We start from the raw sequence: 18,858 nt of genomic DNA on the forward strand, positions 1-18,858 counted from the left end.
CAAAGGAAGACCCAGAACTGAAAAAGGTGCATTAATAGAAGAGGATGGCGGAATCGCTATACTCGCTACATATTCTTTCATTCTCGTTCAGGGTTAAGACACCTCAATGAGAAGATGGAACTTCAAGAAAGGCTCCATCCAGGTTGTCTTCCATAGCAAAAACAGAAACGATAGAGGAGTAAATAGATTCCATCTGCGGAGATTGATTATTCTTCTGGGATTTGTGAACACTCTTCAGTGATTTCTTACCCATAATGCACTAACTTTTAGAGATGCAGGAAAACATAATATTAAAAAAGAGGATAACCGCTGAATTGGGAAAATTACTTAAGAAAAGATACACCGACTCTTCAAGAATTGCTCTCTAGCATGCAAAAGAGAGTGAAATATACCTAAGGTGTCAAATCACTCACACACAATACTCGAGCGTTTTAGTTCCCAAAGATCATAATGATGACACCTCCAAAAAGACATTTTAAGAATGGAGCAATAAAGACGCGAATCCCCAAAAAACTGAAATGTTTTCTTTTGCTCTTCCAAACATAAATGTAAAAGCAATCGGCAGTAGAGGCTAAAGCAGCAAAACCTTACCTTACTATGCATAGACACGGGCTTGAGGGGGCATTTGTTCTCGGTTTAAACTAAGGGCGGGATGTGAACCCAACGTTGGTGAGTCAACCATAACTCATAAGGAATAATATTGATGGTCATTATGGTTGTTACAACAGAAAAGAGGGCAAGGATGTTAATGTTCGTCATGCCATTACACTCAGACAAATCAACAACAATGTTAATGGTCATTATACTTAGACAAAGGGACGACAATGTTGATTGACATAAATGAAGTAACGATCATAATAGTTAATGAAAAAGGGAAGACTTAGAAATAAAGACCATGAAGAATGAAGGAAATAGGAGGATGATTTAACAAACCACTTATTATTGAGGCTTCACTTATTCTACACCACTAATGTTACATATGATTCAAATTACTTTTTGCGAGTTCAAACCTAAATCTTAATCTTCACTGACAGTAAAACAGTTCACTCATAAAATTTCTGGCTCCGCCACTGACAGTAAAACAGTTCACTGATAAAACTAACGAAGCACGTTTGCTCAATATGACTCAACTCCAACTATGAATGACACATCCTATTTGATGTTCTTCTTATTGCAAGACCATTTGCATAAAAGATCTAGACATTCATCCGATATAATTCACCACATCTCGACTTAGAGTTGAATAGGTTAAATTATAAGCCACCTCCGACTTTGTTTGATCCCATGTTCGCATATTTGCGTTTATGATGAGTATGATGGCTGAATTGATGACTTTGATTATACCAATGGCTTTTGTAGCATTCTCCTGACCTTGTGTGTTACCATCGTTCATCAACTTCAAAAGTGGACCCACTCCTCCTTCTTCAATGATCATCTTTCCCAAACTGTCGCTTTGATTTGCTAGTGAAGCAAGCGAAGCAGCCGCATCCGAGCGATCCTCCAGCGAGCCGGTACAGAGTCTGGCAATCTGTTTCCAAATGAAACAGAGCATGGGGTCATAAGCGACTAAGGGAGGAATGCCGAAATCATTGTCAACTTGATATTCATCGAGGGCGGAGATACATATTAACCATGAAATATCGTCGATAGAGTTTTGAAGTTGGGAGGACGTTTTACGAAAATCAGCGGCTGAGATTACGTTGAAGAAGAAGCACTTCTTTGTGTCGCACTTAATTACCAACAAAAGGGCTTTGTTGAGTACCTGTTCTGTTTGCTGGAACATCAGCCACAAGGGGCGCTCGTACAGCTCGGAGCTCATCATCATTGCTTGCTGGAGAAAATCAGATAGTTTCTCAGATTTGGATTTGATGTCCCAACATTCAAGTTTGAAAGATATTGAATCGTCAGCTGCTTTGATTACTTGGTCTGTCAGGTGGATGGACTTTGCAAGTATTTGCTTCACTAATTTGTCACCCATTGATTGATAATAATGGGATAGTTTTTTTTTTTTTTCTGAGGATAATGGGATAGTTAATTTAGGAAGAAAGGAAGGATATAGTAAATTGATTGCTGCCCTATGCATACAAAGCCCTAACCAACTTAAAGCGGCTCATATATGTACGACCAATTAAACTTTTCTTCTTAAACGTGTCGCTTACAACAAAAAAATATTAAAATATTTAAATAAGCGTGATAACCTTCTTTTGCTATGTTGTTAAAGTGACGTATAGGTCTCATGGTTTTTTTACTTCTAGTTAACAGAGTAGTAGTTGACAGAGGTTCTTCCACGTCAAAATTGTGTTGTGTTGTTTGATGTATTTTTTGTTGATTATCTCTAAATTGTATGTGATATTTAGAAAAATTGGTGTTGTTGATTATATTCTACTTATTGTGATTTCCTCCCGATAAGTAGAAGATGAAATTGAAACACTTTGTTGAAAATTTGAACCGACACTATTGAGAAGAAATATTTGTATGATTACGAACATAAATTCATATTTTTAAGAACAGCATTGAAATTTATTTAAAATTTAATTTCGTTTTTATTTGTGATAATAGGAGTAGTTGGTTTAATGGAGAAAAGAGATTATTATTAATAAAAAAATATAATTAATTATGTGTAATTCTTCATATACGTATTTTTTTTAATATTAAATCTTTCTTTCAATTGCCTTGGGAAAGGGAGAGAGAAAAAGAAATTTTAGATTTTTTAAAAGGTTTTTAGTGATTTATTTTGTTTAATCGATATTTTTGGGTTAATTGTTAAAAGAGAGAGAAATAATAAAGATAAGTGAACGCACACGGTAATAAATAGAATATTAAATATTTAATTCCTTGTGAATAAAGAAAGAGGGTTGGTTACGGAATTTAAGAAATTGATGATGGAAGGAAAGGAGTTTTGATTTCCCTGTGAAGGAATTATCTGATATATATTCCAGTTTAGAATCAAGTTCTGGGTCCCTTGCAAGTATCGTGAGAATTTAAAAAAACTTAATGTCGTTGATCTATAGTAGTATTTTAAACAATTTTATCACTTTGGGAGTTTTTTATTTTTACATCTTAAATTGAATGTTTTTCTTATTATATAATTTTTTATTTTAAGATTTTCGATCAGATTTTTATAAATTTTAAGGTGTGTTTGTTTGAAGATTTAAAAAAAATCAAATCTTAAATAACTATGATAAATAATTTGGCATCCATATTTTTTAGTGTAAATTATTTATAAATTTTAATTTATTTTAAAATAAATAAAAATAAGAAAATGATATGACATTAAATTAAAAGGTATTGGAGTGTTCATCTTTAAAAAATATTTACGATAATATATTTATGAGAATATAATATTTTTATATTTAATTTAAGTTTTAAAATAATAATATAAATTTTTTTATTTCCCATGATTCTTCTATTATTATTATTTCAATGCTAAGAATGGGAACATTATTATAAGAATGTTATTATAAATAATTAACTTAATTTTTAATTATCATTATTATATATTATTATCAGAATTTTTTTAATAACTAACTGTTAAAAAAAATACACATGTTTCGGTGAAAATTATTCAAATAACTATATGTTTCAAAAAATATTATAAGAGAGACCCCAAATGAGATGGAGACACCTCTTAAATTTTTAAGGAGGCGCCAAATGAGATGACTCCTATATATTTAAGAGGTGTCGCCATCTCATTTGGCGCCTCTTTAGAAATTTAAGTGTCGCTATCTCATTTGGTGCCTCCTTTAAAACATTTTCTAAAACATGATTATTTGTGTAATTTTCACCGAAACGTGGTTATTTATGTATTTTTTTAATAGTTGGTTATTAAAAAAAAAATCCTATTATCAAGTATACTACATTTTATATAAATTTAAAATTATTATTATTAGTTATATTTTTTAAAAAATTTATTATGTTTTTATTTTAAATTATTTAATGAACTATTAAATAATTTAAAATTTACAAAATTTTGTAGAGTTAAACTTCTATCATGAAATTCTCCTAGAGAAAAAAATAAAGAAAATATTTATTTAGTACTACAATTTCAAGATACCATGGAGTGTAGATATTCATTTAGAACTGAAATTTGACGGAGAGCTTTCGTATATTGTAGAGTTGTCATATATTGTAGGTTTGTAAAAATTGTAAATATAATATAATAAGAAAGATTTTACTAGAAGCTCTTATAAATTTTAGGTTTGAAAAAAATGGACTAATATTAAAAGTAATGTTATTACTTATTTGGATTGTAAAAATGATTTTATTCAAATCTCTAGTTTTAAAATCAACTCATCTGAAGTCAACTTAATTTTGTTAACTCATCTGAATTCATGGGTAGATGTAAACGTATCTATGAGATAGTAGTTGTAGATTGTTCATTTTAATGTTTATTTTTTAAAAAAAATTCTTGCTGCTATTTTATATAATTGAATTTAGAGAATCGACGATACGATTTATTATAATAACGAATCAATGCTTAAAAGTTGGTGTATATTATTAGCATATATTTTTAACTATGTCAATTGTAACCAAATGAAAAATGAATTCAAACTTTACCATTGATGGTTTAGTAGACCCGATATGTGAATTCAGACAGGAAATATGTCACAGTAGGAATTTCTTATTAGTAATAAAATAAGAATCCTAACAAAAACTAATAAAAATTCTAAAATTATATTAAGATAGTAAAAATTAACTAAAAAGATAAACTTCATTTCATTTAAAAAATCCACAAACTTTGCAATATTACTTCTTGTATCCATCATTCACAATTTTACAAATATTGTGACAAGAAACTAATATGGAAAAGGATCTTAATCTTCGCTGATTGATACAAAGAAAAAACATGTAACTACAAACTTATTATTAACATACTTACAACTAACAAATTTTCATAATACATTGACAAACTAATAGAAAGATACATAGTGGTTAAACTAGATCTAATTTTCAACTATAACACATCTCGCTTGATGTTCTTATTGCAAAACCATGTGGATACTAGATCTAAACAGTCATCAAATATAATTCACCGCATCTTGACTAAGAGTTGAATAGGTTAAATTATAAGACACCTCCGGCTTTGTTTGTTCCCATGTTCGCATGTTTGCGTTTGTGATGAGTATGATGGCTGAATTGATGACTTTGATTATACCAATGGCTTTTGCAGCATTCTCTTGGCCTTCTCTGTTCCCATCCTTCATCAACTTCAAAAGGGGACCTACTCCTCCTTCTTCAATTATCATTTTTCCGAAACGGTCGCTTTGATTTGCTAGTGAAGCAAGCGAAGCAGCCGCATCCGAACGATCCTCCAGCGAGCCGGTACAGAGTCTGGCAATCTGTTTCCAAATGAAACAGAGCATGGGGTCATAAGCGACTAAGGGAGGAATGCCGAAATCATTGTCAACTTGATATTCATCGAGGGCGGAGATACATATTAACCATGAAATATCGTCGATAGAGTTTTGAAGTTGGGAGGACGTTTTACGAAAATCAGCGGCTGAGATTATGTTGAAGAAGAAGCACTTCTTTGTGCCGCTTTTAATTACCAACAAAAGGGCTTTGTTGAGTACCTGTTCTGTTTGCTCAAAAATCCGCCACAAGGGGCGCTCGTACAGCTCGGAGCTCATCATCATTGCTTGCTGGAGAAAATCAGATAGTTTCTCAGAGTTGGATTTGAGGTCCCAGCATTCTAGTTTGTAACCTATTGATTCGTCAGCTGCTTTGATTACTTGGTCTGTCAGGTGGATCGACTTTGCAAGTATTTGCTTCACTAATTTGTCACCCATTGATTGATAATAATGGGATAGTTTTTTTTTTGCTGAGGATAATGGGATAGTTAATTTAGGAAGAAAGGAAGGATATAGTAAATTGATTGCTGCCCTTTGCATACAAAGCCCTAACCAACTTAAAGCGGCTCATATATGTACGACCAATTAAACTTTTCTTCTTAAACGTGTCGCTTATTTTAATACAGAAAAGTATTTAAAAATTTAAATAAGTGGGTATAAGTATAATCGTCGTTTGTTATGCTATCCTTCCTTTTATTTTATATTTTTTCATTGCATCAACAAAAAACTCGTAATTGTAATTAACAATTATGCAAACTTTATTTTGACGTGCTTATCAAAAGGTTTTCCGTTTGCCAAACAACTTTAATGCTGCTACACCTGACGCATGATAGAGTTAGTAGTTAATTGTTGTCAGTTTGTTTAATAAAGTCCTAGTATTTAGGAGGACCTATTATTTAGGAGTTTAGTTAGGTTTTTGATTCTTTCCACTGCATAATAGGGCTGTTAGATGCAGTTGCTATTTACTCTCAGTCACGTTGTATTGGATACTTATATAGCCTCAGTTTGCTATCATTCAATAATATCTCTTTTCAATTGCTATAACAGTTTCTGAGTTTAACAATTGGCATCAGAGCTCTGTAAAGGGCCTGGCTGTGTGAAAGAGTGTGAGTGAAACAGAAAGAGAGAGAGAGAGCAGAATGTCAACATCAGAGAGATTTCTGCAACCCTCCATCCCAAAATTCGACGGCCATTACGATTTTTGGGCGATGACGATGGAGAACTTTCTGAGAAGTAAGGAGATGTGGAGTCTGGTGGATGAAGGAATACCGGCACCGGCAATTGGGACGTCATCAGCAAATGAGGCACAGAGGAAGATGGTGGAGGAAGCCAAACTCAAAGATTTGAAGGTCAAAAACTATCTATTCCAGGCAATAGATAGACAAATTCTAGAGACAATTCTCGACAAAGGGACGTCGAAGGCAATCTGGAATTCAATGAAGCAGAAGTATCAAGGATCCACTAAGGTGAAAAGGGCTCAACTTCAGGCACTGAGAAGAGAGTTTGAACTTCTCGGCATGAAAGAAGGAGAAAAGGTAGACAGTTACCTGGGTCGAACCTTGTGTATAGTAAACAAAATGAAGTCGAATGGCGAGACAATAGAGCAGAGTACAGTGGTCAGTAAGGTACTTAGATCTTTGACTCCCAAATTCAATTATGTTGTTTGTTCAATAGAGGAGTCAAATGATTTAAGTACGCTAAGCATCGATGAATTGCACGGGAGTCTGTTGGTTCAAGAACAGAGGATGCAGGGCTACCATGAGGAGGAACATTTGTTGAAAGTGGCTTATGAAGACAGAGCAGGCAGGGGAAGAGGTCGAGGTGCATTCAGAGGAGGACGTGGTCGAGGTAGAGGAAGACAACCTTTAAGCAAAGCAACCATTGAGTGTTTCAAATGTCATAAGTTGGGACACTTTCAATATGAATGTCCCGATTGGGAAAAGAAAGCAAATTATGCTGAGTTAGAAGAAGAGGAAGAGCTTTTGTTGATGTCATATGTAGAGCATCATGAAACAAAGAGGGACAAGGTGTGGTTCCTCGACTCAGGATGCAGTAATCACATGACCGGGAATAAAGAATGGTTCTTTGATCTGGAAGAAGAGTTTAGTCGAACAGTAAAACTCGGAAATGACACAACAATGGCCGTGGTTGCAAAAGGAAGCATAAGAGTGGAAGTGAATGGCATAACCCAGGTGATTTCTGATGTTTACTATATTCCTGAGCTTAAAAACAATTTATTAAGCTTGGGACAACTTCAAGAGAAGGGATTATCAATCTTGATTCAAAATGGGACTTGCAAAGTGTTTCATCCTAAGAGAGGTTTGATTATGCAAAGTGATATGAGTGGGAACAGAATGTTCTTTGTGTTAGCCTCCATGGAAACAAAGAGCTCTATGTGCTTAAAGATTGAAGGAGTTGCTGAAAAAGAAGCTCACATGTGGCACTGCCGGTTCGGGCACTTGAATCACAAGGGACTGAGAATGTTGTCTATCAACAAGATGGTAATTGGTTTACCTTTGCTGAAAAATTCAGAGAAGATATGCACCACGTGTTTGTCTGGCAAGCAACATAGAGAACCCATACCCAAGAAAAGCTTATGGAGGGCATCGAAACCGCTTCAGCTAATCCATTCAGACATATGTGGTCCTATCACGCCAACTTCCAGCAGCAACAAGAGGTACATTTTAAGTTTTATCGATGACTTTACTCGTAAAACTTGGGTCTATTTCTTGCATGAAAAATCAGAAGCTTTTGTCACATTCAAAAACTTCAAGGCTGGTGTTGAAAAGGAGATAGGGGCATACATAAAATGTTTAAGGACAGACAGGGGTGGTGAGTTCAATTCAAATGAGTTCAAAGAATTTTGTCAATCACAAGGCATCAGTAGGCAATTGACAGCAGCCTATACCCCCCAGCAGAACGGTGTTGCCGAGAGGAAGAACAGGACAATTATGAATGCTGTCCGATCCATGCTAAGTGAGAAACAAGTTCCCAAAACTTTCTGGCCGGATGCTGTGCGGTGGTGTGTACATATTCAAAATCGATGTCCAACAGCAGCAGTTCAAAATACAACACCGGAGGAGGCATGGAGTGGTAAGAAACCAGCGGTGGAGTATTTTCGAATCTTCGGTTGTGTAGCACATGTCCATGTGCCGGATCAAAAAAGGAACAAGCTGGATGATAAGAGTAAGAAATGTATTTTTTTAGGAGTCAGTGAAGAATCGAAAGCTTGGAGATTATGTGATCCAGTTTCGAAGAAAATTATCATCAGTAGAGATGTAATTTTTGAAGAAGAAGAAAGCTGGGATTGGGGCAGAACACACAAGGAGATCAAGGGGGATATATTAGAATATGGTGATGGTATCATTGAAGATGAAAGTGATGATCATATTGAAGAAGAAAGTGGTGAAATAAGAAATTCAAACAGCAACTCAAATGAGGAAAGTCCAAGGGCACCTGAAGTGCTTGACGCAACTGGAGAATTAGTTGAAGGGAGGGGATCACGAGCAAGAAGAGTACCAGGTTGGATGGCAGCTTATGAAACAGGGGAAGGACTTTCAGAGGAAGAGAATCTCAATGTAATGTTGGCAGTCACTGACCCTGTTACATTTGGAGAAGCAAATAAAAGCAAGAAGTGGAGGGAAGCAATGTCAGCAGAAATTGAGGCCATAGAAAAGAATCATACCTGGGAGCTTACAATATTGCCTAAAGGAGTAAAGCCTATCGGAGTTAAGTGGGTGTTCAAGACTAAGCGTAATGAAGTTGGAGAAATAGAGAAATTCAAAGCAAGATTGGTTGCAAAAGGGTATGCACAACGCCATGGAATAGATTACACTGAAGTATTTGCTCCGGTGGCGAGGCTTGACACCATTCGTGTGATACTTTCCATGGCTGCTCAGTTCAGTTGGGAGGTCTTTCAACTCGATGTAAAGAGTGCTTTTCTTAATGGTGAACTCAAGGAAGAAGTGTTTGTGCAGCAGCCAGAGGGATTCATTAAAAAGGGAGAAGAAGAGAAAGTCTACAAGTTGAAGAGAGCACTTTACGGACTAAAACAGGCACCGCGAGCGTGGTATAGCAGAATTGAAGTCTACTTTGTGCATGAAGGGTTTGAAAGATGTCCCAATGAGCACACCTTGTTCACCAAGACAAAAGGAGGTAAAATTTTGATAGTTAGCCTTTACGTTGATGATTTGATTTTTACCGGGAATGATAGAAGTATGTGTGACGAGTTTAAAGCTTCAATGATGTCAGAATTTGATATGTCTGATTTGGGAAAAATGAAATATTTTTTGGGGATAGAAGTCAAACAGTGTTCGAATGGAATATTCATATGTCAGAGAAGGTATGCATGGGAAGTATTAGCAAGGTTTGGCATGGAAAATAGCAATGCAGTCAAGAACCCAATAGTGCCGGGTACAAAGGTGTACAAAGATGAGGATGGAGTTGTTGATGAAACTCTATACAAGCAGTTGGTTGGAAGTCTCATGTATTTGACTGCAACTAGGCCTGACTTAATGTATGGTGTTAGCTTAATAAGCAGGTTCATGACAAGTCCTACTATGTCACATTGGCTCGCGGCAAAGAGAATTCTGCGGTATTTAAAAGGTACAGCAGATCATGGAATTTTCTACAAAAAGGGGGATAACAGCTTGAAACTTTTGGCATTTACGGATAGTGATTATGCTGGTGACTTGGATGATCGAAAAAGTACATCTGGATTCGTATTTATGTTGGGAACTGGAGCTGTTTCGTGGTCATCAAAGAAACAACCGGTGGTTGCTCTGTCTACTACGGAGGCAGAATATATAGCTGCCACGATGTGCGGCTGTCAGTGTGTTTGGCTCAGGAGGATATTGGAAAAACTTGGAATTGAAGAGAAGACTAGTACGGTGATCATGTGTGATAACAGCTCTACCATACAGTTATCGAAGAATCCGGTGTTTCATGGCAAGAGTAAGCACATTGATGTAAGATTTCACTTCCTTAGAGACTTGGTGAATGATGGAGTCATTAAACTGAGCTACTGCAACACTCAAGAACAAATTGCCGACATTATGACAAAGCCACTAAAATTAGAGCAGTTTGAAAAGCTTCGCGGCATGCTTGGAGTAACTGAAGTTATAATGTCGGAAGCTTAGATGCATTAGTTTAAGGGAGGGAATGATAGAGTTAGTAGTTAATTGTTGTCAGTTTGTTTAATAAAGTCCTAGTATTTAGGAGGACCTATTATTTAGGAGTTTAGTTAGGTTTTTGATTCTTTCCACTGCATAATAGGGCTGTTAGATGCAGTTGCTATTTACTCTCAGTCACGTTGTATTGGATACTTATATAGCCTCAGTTTGCTATCATTCAATAATATCTCTTTTCAATTGCTATAACAGTTTCTGAGTTTAACAACGCATACAGAAACAAAGGAAAAATATTATTTTATTTTAATTCTTTTCTGATGACTGAGACAAATCGTGACTAAACCATCAGATTTGTTATAGAATCAATTATATATTCTGTCCCAAAAAATATTGCTGATTATTTATAATTTATCCATCATTGACAAAGAAATTAAAGTGGCATATAGCGGTAAGCAATAAATTTACATCAAGCAGGCAGCCTGTTATACAATTTTTGAAACATATTTTTACAATTTTTTAATATATTAATTCAAGCACATGACCGTTTCGATTTACCGTGATTTACCGGCTTGGCCGCTAAAAAACTTGCCGTTCGTACCAGTTTTCATAAGTTTATTTGTATTTCTAATTTAGTGAATGTGATAGAACCGGTTTTTTTTTTTAAATGAAGCTTATATTGAAAGAAACAAGATTGTTACAAAAACGATAGGGGAACATAAACCGAAACTCTATCAAGATGAAAGGAACCTAAAGAATGGCAAGCCAAGCCGATTCTTTACAAAATCTGCACGAATATTTGCAGGGATGGAAGGATAGTAAGTAGGATCAGTTAAGCTAAGACCTAAGTTAACAAAAGCATCAGCACAACTGTTGTCTTCCCTATATATATATATATATATATATATATATATATATATATATATATATATATATATATATATATATATATATATATATATGAGATACTATAAAATTCTAAGAGGAAACTAAATTTTTATACAATTAACCCAACAGTTCCGAATATGTGATAGAACCTATTACTCTAGCGGTTTCCAATTAAACTGACTGGTTCAGTTCGAATTTTAAAACACCACCACTAATATCACAGACGCAGGAACCAACACACGATTATAGACTATATTTAAGTTGTCATGCTATCCTTTCTTTTAAATATTTTTTTCACTGATCAACCTCAAAATTGTAATTAACAATTACGTATCTTTATTCTGCTTGGCTCATCAAAAGGGTTGGCACGAGTTGGTTTTAGATTGTCTCAATATTATAAGTCTCAACTCCTCAATGTCCATCATGGAATTTAACTTTCTTTATTTAAAAAATAATAACCTTTCTCTTTCGTTCTCACATTTTCTCCCCCATCATTTTCTGTTCTATTATCTTTCTACCCAATGAAACTTTTATTTTTTTATTCTTTCGCATTTTAATTTTATTTCTCATCCCTTTCAACAGTAAAGTGATAGAAAAAAATAATGTTGCTAATAACATTATTTCAAACATTTTTAAAATTATGTTTTTAATCATAAAAATAGAGTTTTTAATAATAATAATAATAATAATAATAATAATAATAATAATAATAATAATAAACTACTTATATTTCATATTTTTTATTTAGAATTTAATGGGAATACACCGACGGTGTAAAGTAGTTTTACATCGTCAGTGAATTGTAACCGTCAGATTTTAAGTTATGTTTGACTTTTATTTTAATTATATATAAAATAATGATTATGAATGATTGTGATGGAATGACAGTGTAACACTTTTAACACTGACAGTGCATAACAATTAATCCCTTTAATTTAATCACTTTACGATTTCGTATTTGAGGAACTGTCGACAATCATATCTTCTGACTTAATCACTTCGCTCTTGCAAATTTTGTGTTAGAGGGACTGAGAACCGTCATATCTTTTGACTTAATTACTTCGCCCTTGGAGACCTTGTTCTTGAGAGTTAGTGGACCATCATATCGCTTGACTTAATCACTTGCCCTTGCAAATCTCATGTTTAGGGGATCGTGGACCGTTATGTTTGTGGGACTAATATGGCTATAATGATCCAAACCCATTAGTTGACCTCAATCCATTAGTTTTAGGAGAAGCCAAATTCTTAGAGTACTTAAATTATCATATGTGAGGTGAAACCATCTTCGAGTCATATGTGTTAACTCGCCACGACATGTTATGTGGACGAGGTCATCGTATGATGAAGTTGACTTAACTTTGAATCAAGAAGTTGATTCAGCCTTAAGTCATACAACAAATTTGGATAGGAATTTCGTGTTGGAGTAAGTTTAGTTTTACTTCTCAATCCTTAATGTTTGATGAAAACGAAATATAAAGAACAATTTTGTACCCTAAGCATTTCTTTGAGTATGCAGAATCTGAGGCAAAATCTGAATTATATGGATTCTGATATATGTTCATTCTAAAGAATTTGTTCTGAAGAAATACAAGCTCTGAGGAAATTGAACTCTAAAGAATTGTCAACATCTGGAAAAAAAAGACTTTGATCAAAGAAAACTCCGGACTCTAGATAAAGATAGATTCTGAACGTCGTTCAAAGAAACTCTAAAACATTATCATATTCTGAGAAAGAGTTACAAATGAATAAGTGTTTATTTTATAGCCAAGACTCTGAACAAAGCACATTTGAAGTATGATCTTGACAAAAATTTGAAGATTAGCGGAATCTGAAGTTCTGAAGCAAACAGACTCTGACTCTACTCAAGCTTCAACAAACTTTCAATCGAAGCCTCTGACTAGAAGATAATGATAAGATGAAGAAAAGGTTCTGAAACTCTGATGAAACTTCAAATCCCTTTTTATAAGAAGCTAGTGATTAGAAGAATGAGTGAAAGAAATATTCTCGAATAATACAACATTAAAAGTGGCAAAACCAAACGTTCCAAAAGGAAAAACACGCTGATATCCTTTCCACTATCTTGAATTGTAGGAAAAGATTATACTATTGTATTATTGTTGTCGCCACTCACTTCATCCTCACCACCACTACATGCAATAAGCAAAAATCATAACAACTATATTTTGAGGATTTCCAACTTCACTCTCCAACGGACCTTTTCACCATCTATATAAAGAGGTTTTGGAAGTTTGGATAGATAATTTTTTGTAAGTGTGAAAAAAAAACTGAAGAAATAATAGAGAAAAAGGAAGAACCATCTTTGAGAGAAATATTTTCATATCTACACTTTGAACTTTTCATTGTATAATTTTTTTAAAGTGTAAAGTTTGTATTTTATAGTTTGTGTATTAGCTTATCGAAGCAACTTTATAAACACATTCTTGATTTTGTAAACTCTGATTTAGTTCCTTTAGAAACTAGGGTATAGTTAGGATTCTCAAGAAGACATTGACTATGAGTCTTTCTGGTTGTAATCAAAGTTTTGATCAGTGGATTAAGTCCTTATTAAGAAGACAAAATCACCTTGGCAGATGGACTAAAGGTAGCTTAGTTAACAACGAACCAGAATAAAATCCTTGTGTCTTTTATCATTGTTGCATATTTATTATTTGTGTTCCATGAGTGAGCAAAAAGTTTCAATCTTAAAACCCAATTCAAACCTCATTTTCTTGTGTTTTTTTCGCACTCTCATCTTGTACTAAATCCTAGACAAAAAAGAGGAGGACAGTGAAATAAATGAAAATAATAATTGTTTCAGACCAAACGAAGGCCCATAAAATTATCCCAAAGTATTGATCTAAACTGTCCTATAAATACTCGTTTTAGCGGCAAGACACGTATGATTTCTTCATTCAAATATTTCACTCCATTTTCCCTTATTCATGAACTAACTTAGGCGTTGGAGTAATAACATTACAATTTCTCCCTCACCATCGCATCAAAGTAATGTACATCAACATCTTTATGATCTGCACCTTCAATTCTAGTTCTGAGACAGAATAACGCCGTTTGTGGGATTCAACATCTGATTCTTATGAAATTCCATAAACGGGTCTTTCCATTCCAAATCTCCACTAGTTAGATAGTCACGATCAAATGGATATGATGTTGAAGGTTCATGAATCAATCCATACTCTAGTTCTTCTCATCGATATCTTCTAAAAAGATCCATCCATTCAAGCCGAATTTCTTCCGCCAGCCTCAAGTAGATACACATCGCCATGTGAAGAGCAAGGAGATAGAAGACCAATCCTAGGGTTTTAGGATAAAGAGAAGGTATGAGGAAGCTCTAAGGAAGACCTTCCTCTATTTGGAGTTCTGGTTGACCATTCCCTATTTGGAGTTCTGGTTGACGACAAAAGCTTATGTAATCTGATCTACCTTGAGATCCTGGTTAGGCTTGGTTTGAGACTACAAGATTTGAAATCCTACAAAGAGAAAAGCATGCTTTCTTTTAACGATTCTTTTACTCGTCCTTGCGCAAAACTCTATATGACAGTTACCTTAAGGGAAGGGAATGGAAGAAGGACGATGAACATCCGTTTTTTTATGATCCCATTCAAAATTATGTATAACAGCGTCTTAGGATGAGTGTTCCTAGCGGCGCTAGATATTGTACTGTCTCCAGTACATTGGAAGTTGATGTATCATGACAAGGATTCAAGAAGTGGTTATGAAGAAACTTACCGCCACCTCCATTTTCCAAGGAGAAGAGTATGGAGAAAATAATTAGACGACAAGCATAACTGACCTCGACATGCGCACCGAAGAGCATCCACTGAACTATAAATTGAAGCCGGTGAAGGGGACCAAAGCTAAAAGCATGTTGAACCGGTGAAGTATTAGTTTTTTGTTAATAAAGATTCAGAATCAGTTGTGTGGTGTTTCACGAGAAGAATGATGTTGAGCATAATGTCCCAAACATCCTGTCTAAACATGTCTTAGACTGTTGCCTTAGAGCGCAAGATGAATTGAATTATATATTTTCCTTTTAAAATTTGTTTCTTTTTCGGTTCTATCAAAGATATAAGTGTATTAGCATGTATTTAGATTTGGAAAATATATTTTTTTAGCAAGATTGCTTTTGGAGTTCTAATTTATTCAAGATATATATCAATTAAGGATCTCACTCTTTATAATAAAGATTTGATTGATATATTATGTGAGTTTTTGGGATATATGATCTGAATCAAAATTTATCAAGATTGAAGTTGTTATATTCAAGAGATTTGAATTTCCTCAAGGTGATCAATCAAGATTTTCCATCATCATTATTGAAGATTGATCTTATGTGCTTTTTAAAGATTTCATCTGAATTCATGACAACAACCCTACAAGGATTTAGAGTTGGACTTTTGTTATATATATTAGGAGGAAATCTCCTTTGTGAATACTTATGACTTTAGAGAAAATATCTACTCATTAGGAGAGGTTTATTTAAGTTTTATATTTGTTGTGAAACTTTATTTACTAGTGTCATTGAGGAATATAATTTGTTTTGAGTTGTAACTTTGTTTCATCATTCTCACACTTTTGTAATTTTCCAAACACTAGAGAGATTTTTTTAAGTGAAAGTGAGAGGTGTCTCAGATTTAGGAGGAGCCTGATCGAATCTTCAGATAAGACCAAATGTACTTATGACTATTAAGAATAGAGTTCTTTTTATATGAAGTTCGGAATAGAAATTCACTGTTAGTATTAGGAAAAGAGGCATTGAAATAGGACGATTCAACTGAGACCGATTTACACTTCTGACTATTAAGAGGGAATTTCCTTTCATTGGGTTAACGTCCTCTAGACATAGGTGATTTTGCACCGAACTGGGTTACCAATTCCAATGTTATTTATATTTTGCTTTTATTATATCTGCCATGTAATTATCTTGTCAAACACATTATGCCAAACATTGTGTCTGACATCTTTTTATCTGGTGAACAAAATTTCAATTCTTGTAGACGCTTTGTTCAACTTGAGATGAGGCTTGAGTTATATTTCCATTTAGATTCCATCATCAGAGAATCAAGTTTTTCAAACCATATTGATTTGGTTACTTCTTTAATTGCTATATACTTGACTTTAATTATCGTCATTAAGAACTAGTTTTCATCATCAAAAGCATGTTCATCTTCAATGGAGATTTCTTGATTAATAACCTGCAAACAAGGTTCCACTGGCGTTGGCACTCAAAAGTCTTATTAATTCTTCCCTTACGGTTGCAAGTAGGTTGGCTATTATCCTTATAGATCTCATCGGATTATCGTCCAGCTAGACAATCTCTAAGTCTCTGTCTAGAACCTGCCTCAGGATTTTCGCCTTGGTCCCGGTTAGGATTCCTAATTCATCTCCCAAGGGTTGTTCTTTCTCGCGAGCATCGAGGTCAACTACGTTCGTCGCCCAATTTTCCTCCCCGACACTCTTTCTGGGGACGATGGTTGTAACTACATACTTCTTAAGCAACACTTCTTGCCAGAGTCATCATGGTATTTCAAATTCAGGTGTACGGAAGAAGTTACGACATCTATGGCTTCTAGAAACAGACGGTTGAGGATGTCATTATAGACACTTTCACATGGAACCAAGAAGAAGCAGAAATTCACTGTCTTTCTCCTACTCCCCTCTCCCAAAGTGACAGGTATGAACATATATATGTAGGAACGAGTAGAAGTAGGATTTGGTCTTCTCATGGCATAAGATCTTGTTTCCTCAAATCGAGCTTAGTGAAAATTTTGAAGTAGATTAAACTACAAGAACTTTCATCGTCCAATAAGATCCCTGAGACAAAATGATTAACAATGGTGGTAGTGATGACCCGTGGAAGAACAACATTTGAAATTCCATCAACTTTCTCATGATCTCGAAACCCTATGATTGGTTTATCGCTTTCTTGCTCCTTGCTTGAGGGTGTATGTTTGTCAAATCCTAGTGGAAGAGATCCAGCTTGTATGAACAAGTATTCACATATCATATCTATGGAGAAAGTTGAAGAAGAACTTGATCTAGAAAATTTCGAGATTGTGTCCATATGAAAGTGACTGTCGAATTCATTGAGATCTAAATTAGGAAAATATGATTAAGCCAATGGAAATTTGGTCGAATTAGAGGACTGACTAGATCATATATCTAATTGTCGAAATTCGTAGGAATCAACATTCGATTCTCACAGAGTCACAGACAACACCATTGTTCCATACTAGTACTACTGGAATCAAAATTATTGGTGCAGGTCTTCGAAGTGATGACACATATTGCTTCAGTACAATTGCACAGGGTGAACATGCAAGACCGGTACTCCAACATATAAGACAGTCTTTAAAATTGAAAATAAAGTTAATTATTGATTATATCATATCTATTTTTTTGCGAGTGATAATTGATATTTTTAAAAGGAGGGGAATTAGATCTCCCTAACTTTGAGCTTAGACCGACACAAAACAATTATATTTCGTAAGGGTTTAGAACCTTAAAAGTTAAAACATGCCAAAACAAGTAATTGGTAATACGAATATTTTTTGTGAATGGTAGTAGATGAAGAATATTAATTTGATGTTTTAGATGAGCAGAATATAAAATTGATACGTAGCTATTGAAAGAAATTCCAAATGTTAAATAAAAGAAAAGAAAGAATGAAAATATTTATATTATCAAAAATGATGTTTTATTTTTTATAAAAAAATAGTACCACTGTAATGTGCGTTGGGAACTTACTGTATGATCCGTTGAATTTGAGATTAGTTTCGTCTACCAAATAACGAGCATAGTCTCAGTCGCCGAAGATGAGTGGGATAGGATTTAACTATAGTTATCCTTAAGCACGGTTAATTACTTAACACTAGTTAAATAGATGTTGTTGCTGAGTGGGATAGGATTTAACTATGGTTGTCCTTAACAATGGTTGATTATTTAACACTAGTTAAATAGAGGTTATTACTGCAACGTGCAACCTATATAAAATGACATCCTAAACAAGTCACAACATTGCAAATTTCCATCTCGTTCTTCCTAAGCTAGAATTAAAATATCCATCATCAATCAATGAACGACAAATTAGTGAAACAAATAATTGCAAAGTCGATCCAACTTGCAGACCAAGTAACCAAAGCAGCAGAAAAAGCAATATCTTTCAAACTAGAATGTTGGCACCTCAAATCCAAAACAGAGAAACTATCCGATTTTCTCCGGCAAGCAATGACAATGAGCTCCGAGCTGTACGAGCGTCCCTTGTGGCGGGTGTTCAAGCAAACCGAACAGGTACTCAACAAAGCGCTTTTGTTGGTAATTAAGTGTGGCACAAAAAAGTGCTTCTTCTTCAGCATAATCTCCGCCGCTGTTTTTCGCAAAACATCCTCCTGCCTTCAAAACTCCGTCGACGACATTTCATGGTTAATATGTATCTCCGCCCTTGATGAATATCAAGTTGGCGATGATTTCGGCAT

The 18,858-nt window shown here is 34.6% G+C and overlaps 2 protein-coding genes across 2 annotated transcripts; both read right to left on the reverse strand.

Moving 5' to 3' along the window:
• Positions 1 to 1,204: 1,204 nt before the first annotated feature.
• Positions 1,205 to 1,978, reverse strand: LOC131657783 (uncharacterized). The gene has a single exon (XM_058927144.1). It carries the CDS (start codon positions 1,976 to 1,978, stop codon positions 1,205 to 1,207), a length of 774 nt encoding a protein of 257 aa, XP_058783127.1.
• A 3,040-nt stretch (positions 1,979 to 5,018) lies between these two features.
• Positions 5,019 to 5,789, reverse strand: LOC131657784 (uncharacterized). Its single transcript, XM_058927145.1, has one exon. The coding sequence runs from the start codon at positions 5,787 to 5,789 to the stop codon at positions 5,019 to 5,021; it is 771 nt and encodes a 256-aa protein (XP_058783128.1).
• Between the last annotated feature and the right edge of the window lie 13,069 nt (positions 5,790 to 18,858).

Source organism: Vicia villosa, linkage group LG3 (genome assembly GCF_029867415.1).
Source record: "Vicia villosa cultivar HV-30 ecotype Madison, WI linkage group LG3, Vvil1.0, whole genome shotgun sequence".
In the NCBI taxonomy this organism is placed as follows: Eukaryota; Viridiplantae; Streptophyta; class Magnoliopsida; order Fabales; family Fabaceae; genus Vicia; species Vicia villosa.

What these genes read in the sequence shown, in the direction of transcription:
- LOC131657783 (XM_058927144.1), bottom strand. Translation starts at nt 1,978, where the DNA reads ATGGGTGACAAATTAGTGAAGCAAATACTTGCAAAGTCCATCCACCTG.
- LOC131657784 (XM_058927145.1), bottom strand. Translation starts at nt 5,789, where the DNA reads ATGGGTGACAAATTAGTGAAGCAAATACTTGCAAAGTCGATCCACCTG.